Source organism: Herpailurus yagouaroundi, unplaced genomic scaffold, assembly GCF_014898765.1.
Source record: "Herpailurus yagouaroundi ecotype Mexico unplaced genomic scaffold, PumYag 195, whole genome shotgun sequence".
Classification (NCBI taxonomy): Eukaryota; Metazoa; Chordata; class Mammalia; order Carnivora; family Felidae; genus Herpailurus; species Herpailurus yagouaroundi.
Window position 1 is genome coordinate 14,065,300 of NW_024412426.1, and position 20,940 is coordinate 14,086,239.

The following is a 20,940-nucleotide window of genomic DNA, read 5'->3' on the forward strand; positions in this document are numbered from 1 at the left end:
GAGTGAAAGGCAGATAGTGTAGGAAATAGGAGGACAGGTGTGAATGAGGCTGATGGGAAGCAGGTGGATTTTGAAAAGGAAAAGGACATTCCTTCCGTGGAAAACAAAGAGCTAAGGGTGTCTGCGGGTATGGCTAAATCTACAAGAAGAAAGGACGCAACTTGATTTATGCCAGATGATCTATTTCTATTTTCACTAGTACCTCTAAACATATTCTTTAAAAACACAAAGGGAAAGAAATAATACTAAACATCTTACCTCTTCTTTCTCTTCTTCCTTTTCCTTCTCAAGTTTCTTATCCTCCATACTTTCTCCTTCATCTTCTCTAAAAAGCCTGTCTGTTTCAGGCTCAATTAATTCCTTTACAAAATCCTGTGAGATAAAACAATAGAATAATGATAGCTTAGTGTATATTAATAATTGAGTAGTATATACCAATTATTCATTCAAAAGTATTTAATGCGTACTAATCTTCCAACTGGATACTGTGCTGGGCATAAGGACAAAAAAGTGAATAAGAATGGCCTCTGTCCTTAAGAAGCTTACAATTTAGTGGACAAGAAAATGCTATGGATACATATAGTCACATGGTAGGAACACCTAATCCAGATCTGGTAGCGGATAGGGGTGAGAGGGTTGGTCAGGAAGGTTTCCTGGAGGACATAATGTCTGAGTTTCTTCTGGAAGGATGAGTAAGGGAAAAAGATAGTTAGCATGGAGTATTCTAGGCAGAGGATGCTACATGGGCATGATTGGCTCTTGAGGACAAAGTAGTTCAGTAGGACAGAAATTTAGGGGTAGATGGACAGGAGCACAATCATAGAGGAAGGGCTCCAGTGGCTTTTCAGGGAAACAATTTTATCCTGAAGGCAATGAGGTATTGATAAATTGGCTGATATGTTTTAATTTTAAAACAATCACTCTAGCAACATGAGAGTAGATATAAAGAGAAAGAGGCGAGAGAGAGAGAGAGAGAGAGAGAGAGAGAGGAGTGAGGGAGGGAGGGAGAAAGAGAAAGAAGGAGAAAAGGTGAGAGTAGAGAATGAACAACACAGAGTTTCAGAAATGAAGAGGAGGGTAAGGATTCAAGAGGTTATTTAGGAGTTAACTCTTACTGCTTGAGTAATTCGATGGATATGGAATGGTTAGGGAATGGAAGCATCTTGAATGATACCTGATGTATGGTGTAGGCCACTACATAGATGATAATACCGTTCACAGAGATAATGAACAAAGTTGCATAAGCAGGTATGGGAAGACAGATGAGTTCAGACTCAGCTATGTGACTTTGAGTTACCACTAAGATATCCAACTGGAAATATTCAGTAGGTTGTTAAATATACGGATCTAGAGTTTAGATGGAGGCATTTGGGCTAAAGATAATCATTTAACAATTATTTAATTGAATTTAGTTGAAGCCAAGAAGGTAAATTACATCACCAAAGGAGACCTTGTGAAGTGTTAGGGGACGAGGCCTTAGGACAGGAACCTAGTCACATAAAGGGCTAGGGAAGAAAGACGAGCCCCCAGAGAAGGCCAGAAGTCATGTCAGAAGTCTGAGAGGTCCACCAGGAAAGCCAAAAGAGGAGAAAGAAGGAGTCAACAGTGTTGAATACCTAAAAGAAGTCTACACAATGATCAACTGAAAAATGTCCTTCAGATGTTCACAGCAACGATGTGTAAAAAACAGAAGCTAGACATTTCTGTCTTATTTCACTTAGCATTATACCCTCTAGATCCATCTGTGTTGTTGCAAATGGCAACATCTCATTCTTTTTTACGGCCGAGTAATATTCGTGTGTGTGTGTGTGTGTGTGTGTGTGTGTGTGTGTGTATCCACACGTGCATACGTGAGTGTGTATTACCACATCATCTTTATCCATTCACTTATCAACGGACACCTGGGCTGCTTCCATAGGTTGTCTATAATAAATAATGCTGCAATAAACATAGGGGTGCATATATCTTTTTGAGTTAGTGTTTTCATATTCTTTGCTTAAATACCCAGTAGTAGGATTACTTGATCACATGTAGTCTGATTTTTAATTTTTTGAGGAACCTCCATATTGTTTTCCACAATGGCTGCGCCAGTTTGTATTCCTACCAACAGTACATAAGGGTTCCTTTTTCTCCACATCCTCACCAACACTTCTTGTTTCTTGTGTGTTTGATTTTAGCCATTCGGACAAGTGTGAAGTGATATCTCATTGTGGTTTTGGTTTGCATTTCCCTGATGATGAGTGATGTTGAGCATCTTTTCAAGTATCTGTTGGCCATCTGAACGTCTTCTTTGGAGCATAGTCCGTTCATGTCTTCTGCCCATTTGTTAATCGGATTATTTGGTTCTTTGGTATTGAGTCATAGAGGTTCTTTATATATTTCAGATACTAACCCTTTATCAGAGCTGACATTTGCAAATATCTTTGCCCACTCGGTATGTCTCTTTTAGTTTTGTTAATTATTCCCTTTTTTCTTCTTTTTTTATAGAGAGAGAGCAGGTGAGCAGTGGAAGGGGCAGAGCAGGAGATGGAGAGAATCCTCAGCAGGCTCCAGGCTCACTGTGAAGCCGAATGCAGGACTCAGTTCCACAACCCCAGGATTCATGACCTGAGCCAAAATGAAGAGTTGGACGCTCAACCGACTACGGCACCCAGGGGCCCTGCTGCACAGAAGCTTTTTATTTTGAAGTAGTTCCAATAGTTTATTTTTGTTTTTGTTTCCCTTGCCTTAGGAGATGTATCCAGGAAAACGTTGCTATGGCCGATGCTGGAGAAATTATCTTATGTGCTCTCTGCTAGGAGTTTTATGGTTTCAGGTCTCACCTTAGGTCTTTAATCCATTGTGAATTTATTTTTGTGTATGGTGCAAGAAAGTGGTCCAATTTCATTCTTTTGCATGTTGCTGTCCAGTTTGTAATTAACATTCTTATACAGGTATATCATATATTAGAATTATCAAATAGACTACAAAGTTATATTAACCTGTCTAAAGAAATAAAAGATTGAAAATATGAATAAAGAGACAAAGATTACAAAAATGATCAGACTCGAAAAAGAACCAAATAGAACTTTAACAATTAAATTTAAAAACTGAACAGAGCTCTTTCTCGACTCCATCTTCATGGTCGCGGCTGCGGTGGCCGTTGTCCAGTGGCCGACATGCAGCTTTTTGTCCACGCCCAGGAGCTACACACCCTCGAGGTGATCTGTCAGGAGACGGTCGCCCAGATCAAGGTTCATGTAGCCTCTCTGGAAGGCGTCACTCCAGAAGATCAAGTCGTGCTCCTGGCAGGCACGCCCCTAGAGGATGAGGCTACCCTCGGTCAGTGTGGAGAAGAGGCTCTGACCACCCTGGAAGTAGCTTGCCGCAGGCTTGAAGGTAAAGTCCATGGTTCCCTGACCTGTGCTGGGAAAGTAAGAGGGCAGACTCCTAAGGTGGCCAAACGAAGGAGAAGAAGAAGGAGACTCCTAAGGTGGCCAAACGAAGGAGAAGGAGGAGGAGGAGGAGGAGGAGGAGGAGGAGGAGGAGGAGGAGAAGGAGGAGGAGGAGGAGAAGGAGGAGGAGGAGAAGGAGAAGGAGAAGGAGAAGGAGAAGGAGAAGGAGAAGGAGAAGGAGAAGAAGACAGGCCAAGCCAAGTGGTGGATACTATACAACTGGCACTTTGTCAACGTTGTGCCCACCTTTGGAAAGAAGAAGGGCCCCAATGCCAAGTCTTACATCTGACGTAATCCTGGCTTTCCCCAATAAAGCCACTTAGTCCAGTCAAAAAAATAGAAAATAAAATAAAATAAAAACTGAACACAAAGGTTTAATAGAAGATTAGTGAACAGGAAGGTAAACCAGATGAAATTATTCAAGATGTAGTGCAGACACAGAGAGATAGAAAATACGAAATAAGGTTCAAAGACATGTGCATAGGTTCTAATACATATCCATTCAGCCAGAAAGAAAGGAGAGAGCAAATATAGTAGAGACAATATTTGAAGAGACAAAAACAGAATTTTCCACATCTAATTCAAGATACCAACTCAAAGATTCAGGAAACCAAGAGAATTAACAGCAAAATTTAAAAAGAAAAGGAACTCCACATTCACAACGTATCAGAGTGAAACTGCAAAATGCCAAAGATAAAAAGATCTTCAAAGCAGCCAGAGAGAAGAGAGGGTTAACTTCAAAGAAACTGACAGCTGAATTCTCAACTGTCACTTTGGTAACAATAAAATCCAGAAAACGGTAGAAACAGTGTCATCAATGGGCTAAGAGAAAATAATACCATCCTAGAATTGTATGCCCACCAAAAAAAATTTTAAGAATGTGAGTGAAATAAAGACATTTTTAGACAAACAAAAATTAAGTTTGCCTCCAGTAAATCCTCACTAAAGAAAAATGTAAAGGTCAAGGCAGAAAGAAAATTATCTCAGGCAGAAGATCTGGGATGTATGAAGGAACAATAAAGAAATTAAAGGGGCGCCTGGGTGGCACAGTCAGCTGGGTATCCGATTCGGCTCAGATCATGGTCTTGTGGTCCGTGAGTTCAAGCCCCGTGTTGGGCTCTGTGCTGACAACTCAGAGCCTGGAGCCTGCTTCAGATTCCATGCCTCCCTCTTTCTTTCTGCCCCTTCCCTGCTTGTACTCTCTCTATCCAAAAAAAAAAAAATTTTTTTTTAATTTTTTTAAAAAGAAGAGGATGCTTACTATTGCTACCACTATTTAACACCTAATTGGAAGAATTACCCATTGAAATAAGACAAGAAAAAGCGATTAGAGCCATAATAATTGAAAGAAAGAGGTCAAATTATCTCTATTTGTAGATGATTTGATTAAGTATCTGGAGAACCCAAAAGAATCTATTGAAAACTACTGAAAACAATAAGATAATTCAATAAAGTCACAGAATATAAAATTAAAATACATATATCAGTAACATACACACAGTTCTCAATTATAAGATACAATGGAAAAGAAGATCCCATTTAAAATAGCAGTAAGGGGCGCCTGGGTGGCGCAGTCGGTTAAGCGTCCGACTTCAGCCAGGTCACGATCTCGCGGTCCGTGAGTTCGAGCCCCGCGTCGGGCTCTGGGCTGATGGCTCGGAGCCTGGAGCCTGTTTCCGATTCTGTGTCTCCCTCTCTCTCTGCCCCTCCCCCGTTCATGCTCTGTCTCTCTCTGTCCCAAAAATAAAATAAAAAAACATTGAAAAAAAAATTAAAAAAAAAAAGAGTCTGTTTAAAAAAAAAAATAAATAAAAATAAAAAAAAATAAAATAAAATAGCAGTAAAATAAAATAGTCAGACATAAACCTCACAAGAAATGCACAAAATGAGTAAACCATAAAACATCATTAAAAAGCATTAAAAGTAGACATCCTGTATCCCCCATTTTTGGATACGACAACCCAACAACATAAGTATCTCTGCTCTAAGTTTAATATATAAATTTAGAATGATCCCAGTTTTCAAAATTCCTATTTTTTCTAGAGGTAGATGATAGAGTTCTATGGAAGAATAAGTAAGCAAAAATGGTGAAACCCTGAAGCCCATGAAAAAGATCGGTGAGGAGAGCTGACCCTACCAGATATGAAAATGCACCATAACGCCTCAAAAATTAAAATATTGTGGTGATGACCCATGAACAGATAAATAGAAAATAAATTCCAGAAACAGACTTAGGTTGAATATCGCTCTTTTCAAATGTTAGAAAACACTACAACATGGAATATTAGAACCAGTACAATGTGGAAGAGAAATCCACCTTGTTCACATCAACCCAAAAGGCTGAACAGGGCCAGTGAGCAGAAAAAGTTACAAGGAAATGTATTTCATCTAGTTCAATAGAAAGAATAACATTCTACTAGTGAGTGCTCACCAAAACAAATGGCTAATTCTGAAAGTAGGTCTCTGCCGCTGCAGATGCTCAAACATAGGCATAGATCAAGGATGGGTGGTAATGCAAAGTTTCACACATCTGATGTTAGGCTGAATTCAATCACCTTTAAAATCCTTTCTGTTCCCTATGATTGTGCAGAGCTCTTGAATTTAATTTTTTCATAGATCTGTTGCGTAGCCAAGATCACGTCTGTGTTACTTAATTTTCTGAAATCATTCAGTGGCTAATTCAAAATAATTCTGGCCAAGATCTGGGCAGCAAAGAAAAATAAGCATTTGTAAAAGGTGTATAATTTAGAAAGGTGGTGTTTCTTTGGTGTTTCAATATAAAACGCAAGTCCCACAGGGCGCCTGGGTGGCTCCATCCGTTGAGTGTCTGACTTCGGCTCAGGTTATGATCTCAAAGTTCGTGAGTTGGAGCCCCGCACTGGGCTCTCCACTGTCAGCACAGAGTCTGCTTCAGATCCTCTGTACTCCCCTCTCGCTGCCCCTCCAGCACTTGCCTACATGCTCTCTCTCTCTCTCTCTCTCTCTCAAAAATAAATAAACTTAGGGGCGCCTGGGTGGCTCAGTCAGTTAAGCGTCCAACTTTGGCTCAGGTCATGATCTCTCACTCTGTGAGTTTGAGCCCCGCATCGGGCTCTGTGCTGACAGCTCAGAGCCTGGAACCTGTTTCAGATTCTGTGTCTCCCTCTCTCTCTCTCACCCTCCTCTGTTCATGCTCTGTCTCTCTCTGTCTCAAAAATAAATTAAAAAAACATTAAAAATTTTTGAAAAAACTGTCTAAAAAATAAAATAAAATAAAATAAAAAAATAAATAAACTTAAAAAAAATTTTTAAGACACAAAAGAGAGAGGTCAATGGGCTGGGTTAGGTGCTCAAGAGAAGAAATAACCTTAAATGGAAGACAGAGCCTGAAGGGGATGAGGAAGTGTGCACGCAAAAGCAGACCAGTCTGAGGACCTGCCTCAGGATGTGACAGGCAGCTCCCCTCTGAAAGCCATCCTTCCTTTTATGAAGGATAAAGCAAAATCATCCACTAAGAAAGTGAGGAGAGATACTTAGGTGGATGATTTTCTCCCTTAGAAGGGAGAAGAACTACTAATGCTCTTGGTCAGGGACCAAATTCTCTTCTGGTAAATAAGTGAGGACTCAGAACACTGATAGGAAAAAGTCACTGAAACCTTATCTATTGCAATACAGGACGAGGCTGAATAATGATCAATGCCAACACATGGCAAATACCTCTTCTCCAAACAGGTACTCCTTTTCTTCCGGTGTCAGTAACTTTATTATTCTGCCTTTAAGCCCAGAAAGGAGGTGAGAACATGTGGTGATCCACTCATGACATTCTCTCTGAGAAGAGATCAAAGATAATTACTAAGCAGAAAAAATCAGACTGTAACAACTCATTTATTCACTCCTTCTATCGAGGAGCTGTTAAGTACAACTCTAAATACAACTCATTTCAATTAACTTTTTATCACTTCAGTTCAAAGATTTGTGCAGAAATGAGTCTCTATGAACACAGACCTGAAATCATACCATCTCTTATCAACAGGATTTTGGGATCTGGGTTGTAATGGGGCAAGGAGCTGTGCTGTGCCATAAAACCAGATGCAGAAAGGCTGCTGCATTTACTACAGGCAAATGGTCTGTCCCAACAAATGTTTCGCAGCTGACCAGGTCAACTGTGATTGCATAGCAATAACAATAGAAATAGCCCACATTTAATTGGCTTTAATTATAGGCCAGACTCTGTTCTAAGCATGTGCAATATTAATTCATTCAGTATGTAATATGTGCTACTATTTTTTATGAGGTATAATTGAAATAACATTACACTGGGAACAAACTGATGGTTACCAGAGTGGAAGTGGGTGGGGGGATGGGTGAAATAAGCGATGAGGATTAAGGAGGGCACTTGTGATGCAGGGAATTGTTGAATCACTATATTGTATACTTGAAACTAATATAATACTGTAATGTTAACTGCAATTTAATTAAAAACGTAATTAATTTAAAAAATTAAAATTTTAAAAAATGGATTAACCCCAAAACAAATGCACACACAAAAAATAACATTATATTCGTTTCAGGTGAACAACCTGATGAGTCAATATTTGCGTATATTGCAACATGATCACCACAATAAGCCTAGTTAATATCTGTCACCATACATAGTTACAAATTTTTTTCTTGTGAGGAGAACAGAAATATGTACCATTATTCTTCTCATTTTTTTGATGTAGAAACTGAAGGACAGAGCAATTGATCATCTTGCTCAAGGTCATATATATAGTTAAGCAAAGCACTTGGATTTTAATCCAGGCGGCTTGATCAATCTTGAAAAAGAAGAACAAATTTGAAGGATACACACTACTGGATTTCAAAACTTCTTCTATGACCATAGTAATCAAGACCGCTTGATAATGGTGACAATGTCAACAAACAGATCAAGAGAACACAACAGAATGTCTAGAACAATATCCACTATGGATGACAGACCACGGTGAGTATTGGTGAGGAAGTGGCCAGGGGGAACATTCATATACTGCTGGCGGGAGTGTAAAATGGTTTAACCACATTGGAGGATAATTTGACAGTTCTTAAAACGTTCAACACATACATACCATGTGACTTAGACATTCCATTCCTAGATATCTGCTCAAGAGAAATGAAAGAGATGCATATATACATGAATATGCATTAAAGCTTTGTAATAACCCAAATTGGCATTCAAATGCCCATCAACAGAGAATGGATAAATTGTGTATATCCATATAATGAAATACTACTCAGCACTAAAAAGCATGCAATTTTAATAAGAGCAACAATATGTGTGATTCTCAAAATAATTATGCCAAGTAACGAAGTCAGATCAAAAAAGTACACATTCTGAATGAGTCTATTTATATATTCTAGACAATAAAAATAATCTTTGGTGTTAGAAAATGGATCAGACCTTGCATGGGGGCAGGATGACACTGGAAGGAGAGATTACAAAGGGGTATACGGAAACTTTGAATGTGTTAGATATTTTCCTTTTTTTAAAATAATAATCATTTTATGGGTGTATCCATAATTTAGAAATTACCAGACTGTACACCTTAAATACGTGTAGTTTGTTGTAATACAAGTCAACCTAAGAAGTCTGCTAAAACAAACAAACAAAACAAAAGGGGAAGATAGTGTTACCTTCATCTCATTCAGTTCATAAAGATCCTTAGTAGGATTTTTTTCTAAGTGACCTGCTTTATTCAGAGCCATAACTGTTACCATCCCTTTGCAACAACTGGAAAAAATAAAATAAAATAAATAAAAGCACACATACACACACACACACACACACACACACACACACACACACACAGCATGACCTATTTATTATTGGTTCCTCTTCTAAGTGTTTTAAATTCAGATACCATGGAAGTTTACCATAATAATTAAACTATTGACTCACGAAGGAAAATAATCTGTCTCAAGTTTCTCACCCTTGTCCTGTTCCTCCTCTTCATTCTTCTCACTCTTGACCATGGGTAACATTGAATGAAAATAAAAGCTACTTCCTGAATTGGAAGCAATTGTACTAACATATGCTTCCTAGTTAAAAAATTACAATTTTTCAGAATTTATCTGTATTTGATAAGAATCTTCTAGCTTTTCAGATATAGGGGTTTTTTCATTTGGGTTTTCTTTTTTTAAGAGACGTTTCAGTTGGTGTTTGGTGAAACTAAATAGATTTAGTGAATATAAGTGTACGTTCAGTTTTGCATGGGAGTACATAGGGAATTACAAGCTTCTTCAAAAATCCCCCCCCCACCCCCGCAGTGTGTGCAAACATGCAAGATGTATCTTATTAATGCAAACAAGCGGGCCTTTTTGGTTTGATTTGGTTTTCTTTTTACTAATTCTCCCGTATAAGTATACACTTCCCAACTTGCCTATGGTAACACTGTGTTCAAAAGAATTCTAAAGCCAATGGGAAAACACTAAAATCACATATTTCAACCGGGCAGTGTTGAAGCTGGTTTAAAAACTGAACTACTATTTCTTTCAAGGTTTGAAAACAATCCCTGATTGCTGCTACCTCACTGCCCTTATCACCTCTGCTTTATGTCACATTTAATCTTCAAAAGGACAATAATAAAATAATCAGATAGTTTCACCTGTTCAAATAGCTGGAGTATTGCGACAACTTTCTGGCCAGTGCGATTGCGTCCAGCTCTAACTTTGCAACTCTTACATCATGTTTCTCAGCACTTTCCTTTTCCAACTTTGGGAGAGTGTCTTGGTCAGTAAAGTCAGGCACCATTAAAATCAGCAAGCTTACCATCCACTGGATCATAGATATATGCAACTCATCCATCTGTTAAAACATGATTATAACATAAATGACTTATTTTAAATAAATCAAACAGTAAAAACCATACCAAATTTAAAAATAGGAAGCATACCTGTGTCTAACTTGCAACAACACTACCATTTTTTTTTTTTGAGGGGGGTAGGGACAGAGGGAGAGGAACAGAGAGAGAATCCGAAATAGCCTCCACACCCAGCACAGAGACCAAAACAGGGCGCTCGATCTCATGACCTTGAGATCATGACCTGAGGGGAAACCAAGAGTTTCCCGGAAGTTCAAATGACTGAGTCACCCAGGTGCTCCAACAACACTATCATTCTTTTTTTTTTTTTTTAACATAATTTATTGTCAAATTGGCTAACATACAGTATGTAAAGTGTGCTCTTGGTTTTGGGGGTAGATTCCCATGGTTCACCACTTACATACAACACCCAGTGCTCATCCCAACAACTGCCTTCCTCAATGCCCATCACCCATTCTCCCCGACTCCCCCATCCACCCTCAGTTTGTTCTCTGTATTTAAGAGTCTCTTACGGTTTGCCTCCCTCTCTCTGTGTTTGTAACTATTTTTTTCCCCTTCCTTCCCCCATGGTGGTCTGTTAAGTTTCTCAAGATCCACATATGAACACTACCATTCTTAATGAAATCAAATCATCACTACTCAGCTAGAATAACCTTGTTTTCTTTCGCTCATTATACTACATTAAACTACCCTCTTCCTCTTTAGTTTGGTCAAGGGTATTAACCCATTAAAGCTGCAGTTCCCCAATTGTGCACTAAGACATTGCAGAGCTCTGAAGTAAATTCTCAAGGATGTCATGGGGTTTTAAATTCTTGAGGGAAATAACAGTGATGTGTGACACCTATCAGCACAGCATGAACTTGACATAGTTCACAGTTTCAACACTGGATGCACTCTATCACTTTTGATGACATCTTTCCTTGGCAAAGCTGGTTTTATTGGTGGTTGTGTGGTTAAAAAAAAAAAAAGTACTTTGGGAAAATCGAGGTTCAACAAGAAATGAGGGTGGCACCGTCCCATCAGGTTTCAAGGTTAGAGAAGTTGTCCAGTAGTTAAGTGCATACATTGTATTAGTAAATAATGTTGATTAAATGAGAATAAAAGGGTTTCTTTTTCTTTCAACATATGTATATCTAAAAAGTTAAACTAAGACATTAAATTTTGCAAAGCTTATTTGAGCAAGCAATTGGAATCAGGCCGTGTCAAAACCAAAAAATGGTCAGGGGCATTCTGCAGGCAGGGGCCAGGAAAAAGATTTTTATAGAGAAGACACTGAAGCAAAGCAATGCAATTATTTAATTGACTGTAACTCAAATGTTGCCTTATTTGGGAAATTTAGTTATTTGGCTCTTGTGACAGATGTTCCTGAGTTCCATTTTTTCATATTCAAGAAAATCTAGTTGCCTGTTTATGATCAGTCCTTGAGTTTTGTTTTCTTAGATTCAAGTGTACTGACTCTGGCTTTGGTTTGTTTATAGAGGCTACCAAAGGGACCAGAGCTACCCCAGTATAATGGCTTCCTTGTTTAACTATTTTCACACGTATTGCTTTTCCAAACAGTTACTAAGTTATTAGGACACAAATATTTAGTAAGTTGTTCGAAACTATCTACTTAATAAACTGAACTGTGAGGGGTTTCTTTTGGTTTAGGAGTGCGAGAACACTGAGGCACAGGCAGCAGTGGGAACCAGTCAAGTTTTGGAAGTTCTGCATTATGGTGTTTGCTGAGGCTCGGTCCCAGACATAAAATGTAGAAAACATCATGAAATGCAAATGTCAAACATGCCATACCCTTCAAATGCCCTATCCCCATTCTCTGTTTGATGAGTCCCTAAGTATTCTTCCAGGCTTACACATGACCTACTCTGAGAAGTCTTTTTAACTTCCACTGGCTTTAACTTGATCCTTTCCCCACGTTTCTATACTGTTCTGTACACATGTCTATTAGAACTGTTTGCACATCTGTCACCTCAATTAGCCTATGCGTCTCTTTAAGACATGGGCCATCATTTTATCCCTCAAAACCACACATAGTACTTGACAGAGAATTAAGTACTTAATAAATGTTGTTAAATGGACAAATAAAAATCAAACTTGGGAGCCTAGCTGGTACTAAAACCCAAGCTTCCCACCTCGGAAGGAAAGGTTGTTAATGACCTAAAGGAATGTTGATGAACATGTTTTTATAACTTAATTAACACATCAGGAAAAGGGCAACTCTTCCTGACTTGTGATTTCACAAGTTAAAGATATTTCCCCCCACATTCACAAGCTATACCCCTGCTGCTTCTCAAAGTAAATAAATTCCTAACTGTTCTTTCCTATATCAATGGCCTGGATTTATACCCTCATTCAAATAACTAATTTTTGCTTACATAAAATATTAATTGATCCTTGAACTATCCCTAATAAACAAACAGAAACATTATTAACTTCATTTCAAAGTTGTATTGTACAGATTAAATGGTAGAATCTAGGGCATGCTGAATTTAGGTTCATAGCTGAATTTAAAATTAGAATCAGGGGCGCCTGGGTGGCTCAGTTGGTTAAGCGTTGGGACTCTTGACTTCAGCTTAGGTCATGATCCCACGGTTGTGGGATCCACACTCAGCATGAAACCTGCTTAAGATTCTCTGTCTCTATCTCTTTCTCTGTTTCTGTCTCTCTCTCTCCCCTGCACACTCTCTCAAGAAGAAAAATAAAGTAAAATAAAATTTAAAAATAAATATCCATACAAATCATTTGAGTAATTACATCACATAAGTTCCCATTTTGCCCTCCCAACCTCCTGCTCCAATTGGATAGTTATGACCTAGTTTTTCTTTTAAGAAAACTCCCAGCCAAGGCAAAATATAATTTCACAAACCCCTACAAGTACATACCTGGTGCTGAAGTTCAATGTTACCATTGTTAATCTCATTGCCTAACTTCAAAAGCCATTGTTGAATCATGTTAAATATTTGTGCTTGAAGCACCCTTAAGGAAAAGTCAAACAAAATAAAGATAAGTGACTCACATAGAGTATAAAAGTTAAACTATCAGCTAAAAGAAAGGGTTTTATTTCACCGGACCTAGTAAACTCAGGTGTTGCCAATTGTTTGAGAATTCAGGAAAGGTGAATCAAAACCTTAAATCACCTGGTATAATGGCTTATTCATTGTCATCGCCTTCCTAACCCCATGCAGGTAGCAACTGGCATGATGCTCTTGGGACAATGTAGATCTTACCTTCAGTGCTAACTCTCTACTGTAGAAACTCACACTCCTACCCTTTACATTCACTTCTAGGCAGTGAGATCACAAAGTGAGAAAAATGAATTTTAAAATTCTCAAGAGATCAGTTTCCAACATGACAGTGTGAGGAGCAAAGCTGATCCACTCTTTAGTGAATCTAGGTGAGAACTGTTAGAAAAACACAACAAAACCAAACGACTGAAAGCCTCTGGGACAAACAGCAACCGCAGAAACATGTGGTCAAGACAATCTGTGAAAATTCAATAAGAAAGGCAAGGAGAGTCTACGGTATTTGGAACAAGACTCTTCTCTCTCTTTCCCCTCGGTGCTCAGTGAGGCAGACACTCCACTCCAGACTGCTGGAGTTATGGACACAGAGCTCCCTCATCTTCCAGTTCCCAGTTGAGGGCTTTTTTCCTGGAAGGAAAAGGACATCCAAGGTTTCTCCTCGGACCCCCACCCCCACCCCTTGCCTGTCGCTGAGGCTAGGTACTGGGAAAATGCAGTGGAGAAGTGGGGATTCCCTTCTGTCCAGAAGAAAGCTATGGGAACTTACGAGCCAGAATCCGTGTCTATATACGGAGGGATGGTACCAACAATGTTTAATGAGGCATCCAACTGAGGTATTATTTCATTAATTTTTTCATTAAGTTCCTTGTATTCTTTAAGATGCATTTCAGGAAACTCCAGGACACTTTCCATCTTGAAAGAACAGAATTCAAGAGAACTAATCAAACTTGAAAGAATTTTAGAGATACCTAGAAAAGTGAGAAAAGTAATAACTTTTAAAAGTAGTCATAAGTCTGCCATTTTAATACTAAATTATAAAATGCCAATAAATAATAAATTATATTGTAATATAACAGATGGAACTAGAATGTATTAGGCTAAGTGAAATAAGCCACTCAGAAAAAGATAAATCTTTTATTATTTCACTCATATATGGAATTTAAGATACAAAACAGATGAACATAAGGGAAGGTAAGCAAAAATAATATAAAAAACAGAGAGGGAGGGGCGCCTGGGTGGCTCAGTCGGTTGAGCGTCCGACTTCGGCTCAGGTCATGATCTCACAGTCTGTGAGTTCGAGCCCCTCATTGGGCTCCATGCTGACAGCTCAGAGCCTGGAGCCTGTTTCAGATTCTGTGTCTCCCTCTCTCTCTGACCCTCCCCCATTCATGCTCTGTCTCTCTCTGTCTCAAAAATAAATAAACATTAATAAAAAAGAAAAAACAGAGAGGGAGACAAACCATAAGACACTCTTAAATACAGAGAACAAACTGAAGGTTGCTAGTGGGGTGTTGGGTGGAGGGGGAGGAAGGGCTAAAGGGATGAGAGGCATTGAGGAAAACACTTGTTGCGATGAGCACTGGGTGTTATATGTAAGTGATAAAGCACTAAATTCTATTCCTGAAAACAAAACAAAAACATAAAATAAATAAGTTAATATCTGTTCTTTTGACCACTCCTAAAAAAGAAGAAAGAAGAAAGAAGAAGAAGGAGGAGGAGGAGGAGGAGGAGGGGGAGGGGGAGGAGAAGAGGAAGTGCAAAACATTTTCAGAATTGTAGAAAACACTGTTAAAAGAAACTAAAGATCCAAATAATTGGAAAAACATCCCATGTTCATGGATTGGAAGATTTCACATTGTTAAAATGTCAAACCTGCCCAAACGGATCCATAGATGTAATAAAATCCCTATCAGAATCCAAGCATATCCTCTCCTTATAGAAATTAATAAGCTGTTTCTAAAATTCAGATGGAATTGGAAGTGACTCAAAATGGCCAAAACAATCATAAAACACATAAAGTAGGACTCCTCACACTTATCAATTTTAAAACTTACTACAAAGCAAGAGTAATTAAGACAGTTTGATACTGACACAATGACAGACATATACATCAATGGAAAAGAATTGGGAGTCCAGAAATAAACCACTACCATCAACTAATTTTTGACAAGGATGTCAAGGCCTTTAAATGTGGGAAATACCTTTCTAAAAAATGGTAGTGGGATAATTAGATATTCACACGCAAGAGAATGAAGTTAGACTTTTACCTGACACAATATACAAAAATTACTCGAAATGGTCAAATACCATAACATAAGAGCAAAAATCGTAAAACTCTTAGAATACATAAGGATAAACTTCATGACTTTAAATTTGGAAGAGGATTCACAGACATGGCCCTGGAAGCACAAACAAAAAAGAAAAGAAAAAAAAGATAAATTGAACTTCATCAAAATTAAAAATTTTTGCACTGCAAAGGACACCATCAAAAAAATGAAAAAAACATCCCATAGAATCATAGAAAATACTTACAATTCATATATCTGAAAAAGCTTTTGTACCTATAAAGAACTCTTACAACTCAATAACAGAAAAACAAATAACCCAATTAAAACATGGACAAAGGATCTGTCTGAATAGACAGTTCTCCAAAGAAGAAACATAAATGGTTAATAAGCCTTAAAAAATACCAACGTCAGTAATCATCAGAAAAACATAACCCAAAACCACAATGAGATACTATTACACATTCACTAGTATGGCTAGAATCAAAAAGTCAGATAACAATGGCAAGGATGTGGAGAAACTAGAACCTTCATATACTGGGGATGGGCATATAAAACGATCCAGCGTCTTTGAAAACAGTGTGACAGTTCTCAAAAACTTAAAGATAGAGTTAATAGTTGACCAACAACTTTACTCCTAGATATATACCTAAGAGAAATGAAAACTATTTCCACACAGAAATGTGTAAACAAAATTTTTTATCAGCATTATTCATAATAGCCAAAAAGTAGAAACAACCCAAATGTCCATCAATATATGAAATGATACACAAGGGGCACCTGGGTGGCTCAGTTGGTTAAGTGTCCAACTTCAGCTCAGGTCATGATCTTGTGGTTTGTGAGTTCAAGCCCCACATCAGAATCTCTGCTATCAATGCAGAGCTTGCTTCAGATTCCCTGTCCCCCTCTGTCTGCTCCTCCCCCACTTGTGTGTACGCTCTCTCTCTCTCTCTCTCTCAAAAATAAACATTAAAAAAAGAAACTATATATAAAAAAGAAATGATATACAAAATGTGATATACACATACAATGGAATGTATTCATTATAAAAATGAACAGAGTACTGACGCATGCTAAAACATAGGTAAACCTTTAAAACATTATGCTAAATGAAAGAAGTCAGTTACAAAACATCACGTACTATATGATCCCATTCACACAAAAGTCCAGAATACAGAAATCCACAGAGACAGAAAATCAGGGATGGGAGGACAAAAGAGCGAGAGCTAAAGGGTACAGGGTTTCTTTTGAGAAAAATATTCTATAATTGACTGTGGTAATGGTGGCTCATATCTGTGAATGTAGTAAAAATCACTGAATTGTATACTTTAAACAGGGAGTTGCATTGCATATGAATTACATCTCAATAAAGCAGTGCTCAGTGCTTTCTTTTGCTTAATTTTTAAAACCATGTGTATGTATTATTTTGATTTTAAATATTAGTTGTATTATAAATATAATCACTATTATTTAGATTTTTAAATAGTAATTGTAATACAAATAATAATTACTATCAAAATGCTTTATAATGTCATAATGTCAAGCATTGTATCATTGTTTTTTTCTTACCATTATCCCCATTTATTCTTATTTCAAATTCTTTGTAGAGTCCTCCAATGGTTTTCACAATTTCCTTCATGTGCTGTTGCTCTGGTGGCAGCTCCCCCTCCATACTTTTATGGCGACCAAATATCCCAAACCCAATATCTGTCCAGTTTTCCTGTAAATGTTTAATAATCTTGAGAGAATCATATTTTGACACCAGACAATCTCCAGTAAACTTTTCTTTATCTTCATTCAGCATCTAGAGAATGAGAGAGGGTAAGGAAATTAGACTATTATTCCCTAATGATTTCATCAAAGTCTACCCAGATCTTTAATTCCCAGCATCTACCAATTATTTTGGAGTTACATATCCTATTACTATCTGTTCATACCATTTTTTCATATGACATAGCTTCATTTTCAAAATTAAGTGAATTTAAATTAATTATAACACCCCATAAGATAACCCATAGCTTACCAAAATGAAAATAATTAAGTCCTATTTGAGTAAAAACGAATGATGGGCAAAGAAGGACCAGGGAGCTGAGCATGTTTAATTACTATGTGCTTTGGTGAGGATATAATATACCTGTTTATGTGATCCCCATTAGACTGGGAAAGTTGCTAGAATGTATCTGTTGCATTCTATTTGTCTAACCCCAAGTCCAAAGCCTATAAAAATGCAATTTACATATTTGTGACTCAGATCTGACTACAGATTTGCAAACAAATCACCCATGCTTCAAAAAGAGGAATTAGTACAAAGAAGCAATGTAGCAGAGCAATTAAGGGCAAGGATTTGGGAGCTAGAGAGACCTGGACTGGTCTGACTCTGCCAGTTACCATTTATAGACAACTTGAGTAAATTACTTAACATCTCTAAATTTCACTTCCGCATCTGGCACAGGGATTATAAAACCTGTATCCCTTGTCTGACATGAAGCGTACGTGTGGTAATGTATGGAAAGTACCTTCAGCCTGACAAAGTGCCTAATGAATGAGAATTATTATTCCTACTAAATAAAGCAGCATGATTTTTTTCAATCTTACCTATTCAATGTCAAAATTGCCAGATAAACAGTAAAGTCACTAAACTAGCTATATGATAAATAGGACAAAAAACATCCTCAATTTTGAGAATATTCTGCTCTAGTCATTCCATAAGACAAGAAAACGGCTTCCTGGGATCTGGATGAGACTTCTTCAGGCCATGAGTCTCACATTCACTTTGGAGGATTTCAATATCTTATATATTTTCCTTTGTCAGACTGCTAGGACATAACAGTAGTTTGATTAATGAAATCTATTTTCAAAGCTCAAACTCTTTTAAAAAGATGTTACTGGGGCCCCAGTGGTTCAGTCGGTTGGGCAACTGACTCTTAATTTGGGCTCAGGTCACATTCTCACAGTTTGTGAGTTCAAGCCCCGTGTCAGGCTCTGTGTTGATGGCTTGAAGCCTACTTGGGATTCTCTCTCTCCTTCTCTCTCTGCCCCTCCCGTGCTCATGTTCTATCTTGCTGCCAAAATAAATAAACCTAAAATAAATAAATAAATAAATAAATAAATAAATAAATAAATAAATAAATAAATGTATGTATGTATGTATGTATGTATGTTATTAATAAACAAACTGTAGTATATACATGCAGTGGAGTATTACTCAGCCTATAAAAGGAAGGAAATTCTGACACATGCTACCAGACAGATGAACCTTAAGGACATTATGCTAAAGGAAATAAGTCACAAAGGGACAGATACTGTAGTTCCAGTGCCCAGAGTAGTCAAAAATATAGAGACGGAAAGCACAATGGTGGTTGCCAGGGGCCAGGGGAGAAGGAAATAGAGGAGGCTTGGTGTTTATTGGGTAAAGTTTCAGTTCAGGAAGATGAATCAAGTCTGGACATGGACGGTGGTGACAGGTGCACAACAAACAATAAGTACACTTAATGCCACTGAAGTGCACACTTAAAAGTCACTAAACTGGTATATTTTACGGTATGTCTATATCGTACCCCAATTTTTAAAAAAGATGTTCTGAATTTTAAAGGTCCAAGTTGTTCTTGAGACAAAAGCCAGGTACGGGAGAGGCACAAATGTTACTTCTATCTGATGATTAGAAGAGAGAATCAGAATGACCCTCACTGCCACCCAAGTATCTTTTCCCATTTTTTTTCTGGCAGCCTAACTTTATTTGGCCCCCAAATCTAAAATAGAACTGAAAATAAAATATTTAAGCGTATTTTTAAAAGTCCCTAGAGTCTTGCTATTTTGTCTTTCATAAAATGCCATATGGCATTCTTAAAGGATGAGATGTGACTCATTCATTGGTGAAGAGTGGCAATTTATAAACAGCACTTTGATTACCAAACAGTTCATTAGAATGTCTTACCTTTTGCCACCGCTTGAAATCTGGAATAACTGATTCAAATATATTTTCTTTATCAGGAGATAAAATGTCTTTTTCACTGGAAGAAGGAAAAAGAATAAGAGTAGGGTCTCAGAACAGTATATCAACAAAGAAAATCATGAATCTGGGGCGCCTGGGTGGCTCAGTCGGTTGAGCGTCCAACTTCAGCTCAGGTCATGATCTCACAGTCCGTGAGTTCGAGCCCTGCGTCAGGCTCTGTGCTGACAGCTCAGAGCCTGGAGCCTGCTTCAGATTCTGTGTCTCCCTCTCTCTCTGCCCCTCCCCTGCTCATGCTCTGTCTCTCTCTGTCTCAAAAATAAATAAAAACATTTAAAAAAAAAAAAAAGAAAGAAAATCATGAATCTGTATACTGCATAATAACATTATGTTTCTCCTGAATGATTTCCAAGCATGCCTTCCAGGGTTAGCCCCTTTCCTTACAGGCATTCATCTTTAAATTTGCAAATATAAATATAAGTATAAACATAAATTCAGGCTCCAATCAGACCTGAGCAATCAAGTTATAAGGTCAGAGGCCATAACAGTACTGACAGGCCAGTGTCTGGGTCTCTGACACCCAAAATTAGATCATCATAAGAATAAGTCCTGTTAAATACAGCAGTCAAAACAGTATGTAATGAATAGGAAGCCTAATGAATAATTAAGACTCAACATTTAGTCCAGGAGTCCCAACTTCTGGCAAGAAAGAGTTTCTCTTAATATCTCTGAAGTCTCACAAGGCGAAAGCTCTTGATAAAGAAGTTCTTGAAGAGAAAGGGAAAAGTGAACCCTCCTGCTCTCTGTGCTCCCCTAACCAGCTAAGAGTCAACAAACAGCAAAAACAGGAAATGGCAGTAGTCACCAGCTTGGATATGTACCAGCTTCAGCTTCCAGAACTTCCAAAAAATCTACTAACTGGAAAACCTTAGAGGATCTGAAAAACCGATACCATTGTCCTCAATCTGAAATGGAACCGGTTCCTAAAAGTGTTTCCTCAAACCAAGCATCTTAAAGTTTTAAAAAACCTTAGAAATCATTGAGTCAAGACTAGATTCAAAGTCCAGATTCCCACTAACTTTAGCTGTGATTTCATCATCCCACCTTGACTTAACTACTTTATAGGCAGCCATTGTCAGATTTCTCTAATTGTTATAAAGTATAACACCAATCAAAATCAATCTCCTTATAACTGCCACCCACTGGTTCTATTTCTCTGCACATGCAGATGGATCTAGATATTCAGGTTTGCCAATAATAATGACATATGTTGACATGAGAGAAAAGGAAACGAGAGGAGAGGGAGGGGAGGGGAGGGAAGGGGAGGAGAGAGGAAGTGAGGGGAGGGGAAGTGAGGTGAGGAGAGGGGAGAGGAGAGGAGAGGAGAGGGGAGGGGAGGGGAGGGGAGGGGAG

The 20,940-nt window shown here is 38.0% G+C and overlaps 2 protein-coding genes across 3 annotated transcripts in view; one reads left to right on the forward strand and one right to left on the reverse strand.

Annotated features, from left to right (window-relative positions):
- Positions 1–20,940, reverse strand: part of AXDND1 (axonemal dynein light chain domain containing 1) — an 84,667-nt gene that overhangs the window by 12,870 nt on the left and 50,857 nt on the right. The window contains exons 15-22 of one of the 2 annotated variants that reach the window (XM_040446637.1): positions 19,513–19,588; positions 17,148–17,382; positions 14,060–14,261; positions 13,153–13,246; positions 10,055–10,254; positions 9,084–9,180; positions 7,131–7,241; positions 259–372 (exon numbers count right to left, since the gene is read on the reverse strand). In XM_040446637.1, coding sequence (XP_040302571.1) covers positions 259–372; positions 7,131–7,241; positions 9,084–9,180; positions 10,055–10,254; positions 13,153–13,246; positions 14,060–14,261; positions 17,148–17,382; positions 19,513–19,588 — 1,129 coding nt within the window. The remainder of the gene's footprint in view (positions 1–258; positions 373–7,130; positions 7,242–9,083; positions 9,181–10,054; positions 10,255–13,152; positions 13,247–14,059; positions 14,262–17,147; positions 17,383–19,512; positions 19,589–20,940) is intronic. The other variant, XM_040446638.1, reaches the window with a different exon arrangement.
- LOC121011662 (ubiquitin-like protein FUBI) lies at positions 3,103–6,063 on the forward strand. Its single transcript, XM_040446285.1, has 2 exons — positions 3,103–3,472; positions 6,051–6,063. The coding sequence occupies exons 1-2, from the start codon at positions 3,159–3,161 to the stop codon at positions 6,061–6,063; spliced, it is 327 nt and encodes a 108-aa protein (XP_040302219.1). The 5' UTR covers positions 3,103–3,158.